At 35.9% G+C, this 2,676-nt stretch overlaps 1 protein-coding gene across 1 annotated transcript in view; it reads right to left on the bottom strand.

The window, feature by feature from the left end:
* The window catches only part of LOC106869958 (sodium-dependent multivitamin transporter), a 96,045-nt gene extending 93,380 nt beyond the window's left edge, over positions 1–2,665 (bottom strand). Inside the window, exon 1 of the mRNA XM_052978349.1 lies at positions 1,871–2,665. Within this exon, the coding sequence (XP_052834309.1) occupies positions 1,871–2,218 (348 nt within the window). The 5' untranslated portion in view covers positions 2,219–2,665. The remainder of the gene's footprint in view (positions 1–1,870) is intronic.
* Between the last annotated feature and the right edge of the window lie 11 nt (positions 2,666–2,676).

Genomic DNA, 2,676 nt, shown 5'->3' with positions numbered 1-2,676 from the left:
ACACACACACACACACACACACACACACACACACACACACACACACACACACACACACACACAGAGAGAGAGAGAGGTTAAACAGCATGCAAAAACAAAGAAAAAGTGCTTGTCGCTTAAAGATTATTTTAGAGAGAGAGAGAAAGAGAAAATGAGTGAGAGAGTGAGACAGAGAGATTAAGAGGGAGAAAGAGACGGGGATAGAGGGGGAAAGAATGAGAAAGTTTTTGTATGTGTGTGTGTGTGTGTGTACGGATGCATGTGTAGATAGCTGTGTGTATGTAAACTATGTTTATAAAAGTTATGTGAAAAGTTGTGCTATGCGTGTGTGACTGTCTATATCTATGGCTGTGTATATTTATATGTGCCAGTTTATATATATATATATATACACACACACATATATATATTAAAACGACACTTATTTTCCGAATAAACTTCAAATCTCTTTTTCTCTGTGTATGTTATTTTGTGTGTGTGTAAATGTATTTTCCGAATGAAAACTTCAAATCGATTTGATCAAACTACAAAATGAAGTGGCCTCTGAGATGACCCCAGTTTTTTTGAGGGATCTACTACTTTTGGGACAGGGAAAAATCGATCCAATCATCAACTGATTGATCTGCTCATGTGTCATCGACTCCTCATGTATGAAAACTAAAGCTAACAGTCCATTAGCATGATTTGAACTCAGAACATAGAGACAGGAAATTTCTTCTGCTTTCTACCAATTCCGCCACTTGCCGGCCACTGGGTGTAGGTAAGTAAAATACAGAAAGACACGGTTCAGTGGTTAATAAATGGAATTAATGAAGGATAAATACATAACTTAAAGAAGATAAATTTTATCGGTGAAGGGTAAATAGATTTAAAGATGAGAAATTGAAATAATGAAGGGAAAATGTATTAAAAGTCAAAATAAATTTAATTAATGAAAGGGAAATATATCTAAGGTAAATAAATTTAATTAACGATGAGTAAATATATTTAAAGAAGATGGGTTGAATTAATGAAAGCGAATTTAATTAATGAGACGGAATGTATTTAAGATAAATAAATTGAATTAATGAGGTAAATTTTTTTGTTTTGCTCTCTCCGTCCTCATGAGGTCTCGAACCTACTTATCAATAGTTGTAGAAATAAGTGTTCTGAAACTGCGGCCCGCAACAGAAGGTTTGTCCTCAAGAGAATTAGTGCTAATTCATAACATTAATAATTTCTGGCTATATACACAAATATTTAAGATAAAAAGAGGTCGGTAGAGTGATAATATTTGTAATGCATTACTGGAACAGATAAAAGTTATTAGGCGATTCTTTCAGCAAGGAGTTGGGTTGTGAGCTGTGAGTTCGCATGACGGTAAAGACCTTGCGCTTACTGACACATTCATAGCCGTAAATAAGTGTTATAGATACGGATTAGTTCACTTCCGTTACCCGGCAGAGCACTAAGTATTTAATGTGTTTGGTTTGCGTGTAGGGCTGTGTTTAAACGTTGTCGTGTTTAAAGATTTAGTTTAAAGAAGTAAGGGCCTCCAAAAAAGCGTTTCCTCCTTCCATAGACATACTCTGCTAAATCAGGGGTTCCCAGCCATATTTTACCGATAGATCCCTTTGGTTCCTATTTTACTCGGATCTACCCTAACCCTTACCATTCAATATTTTAAAAATTCCTACTGTATAAAAAAAATATTTTGCGTCTTATAGAAGTATGAGCAATTTCTTGCAGATAAATTTTAACAACAAAATCTTATGTGGATCCCCACCAAGAGAACCACTTATGTGGATCCCCACCAAGAGAACCACTTTGCTACAAGAACATGAAATGGTGCATGATGCGAGTACTGCAACCAAAAGAGAGATATACGTACCTGGTAGCCACTACATAGTCGCAGTCTGTAGAATACAGGAACTACGCAATGTGCACAAAAAGCATAGTTGAGTAAATAAGATAATCCAGTTAAATAATAAACGCCTCCGTATTTGACGACTTCATGTGGCACTCCAAGAATAAGTATTCCTGACACTAAACTGGCTGTCATGGACAAAGACACGGGTAAGATATTCATCTTTCTATCGGCAACAAGCAGTTCGGATGCTGTTAAATCATTTTCTTTTCTTCTTTTTAGCATTTGATAAATTCCAATCGACAACGATATGATGATGGCCGAAGCAAAAAGCAGGTAGTCCGGCCAAGTGAAAACGTTGTTCTCGGCCATTGTCAAATGTTGTGAAGAAATGATTTGTAAATCGATTAAATGGTATGAGTGAACAACAACAGCAACAACTTTGTTATATCCAAAAGGACAAATCCATCAGTAACAGAAATTTCAGATCACATCTGCTGTGATGAGCAACACCAAACTAACATTGTTTTTCGCTGGCAAGAATTTCTTCCAAGTCAATCCAAACTGCTTATTCCACAGTAGTCCACGTGTTGTTGTAGTTTCAGTTAAACATTACCGAAGAACTTCTCGCAGACTTTTTGCTTTTATATATATATATATATTTTTTTTGGTATCTCAAAACTTTTCTTCTCTTGGAATACGTCCTGCTTCATTCAGTCAATAAAACAGGAATTTTCTTTTTCAGTTAAACTTTTCCTTTAATGTTTATAGAACGGGCCAAAGAGAGCGAGAGAGACAGAGAGATAGAGAGAGAGAGAGAGAGAGAGAGA

This window comes from Octopus bimaculoides, chromosome 1, assembly GCF_001194135.2.
Source record: "Octopus bimaculoides isolate UCB-OBI-ISO-001 chromosome 1, ASM119413v2, whole genome shotgun sequence".
Taxonomy (NCBI): Eukaryota; Metazoa; Mollusca; class Cephalopoda; order Octopoda; family Octopodidae; genus Octopus; species Octopus bimaculoides.
Note: the sequence above shows the minus strand (reverse complement) of the source record. Positions and strands in the feature narration are given on the sequence as shown.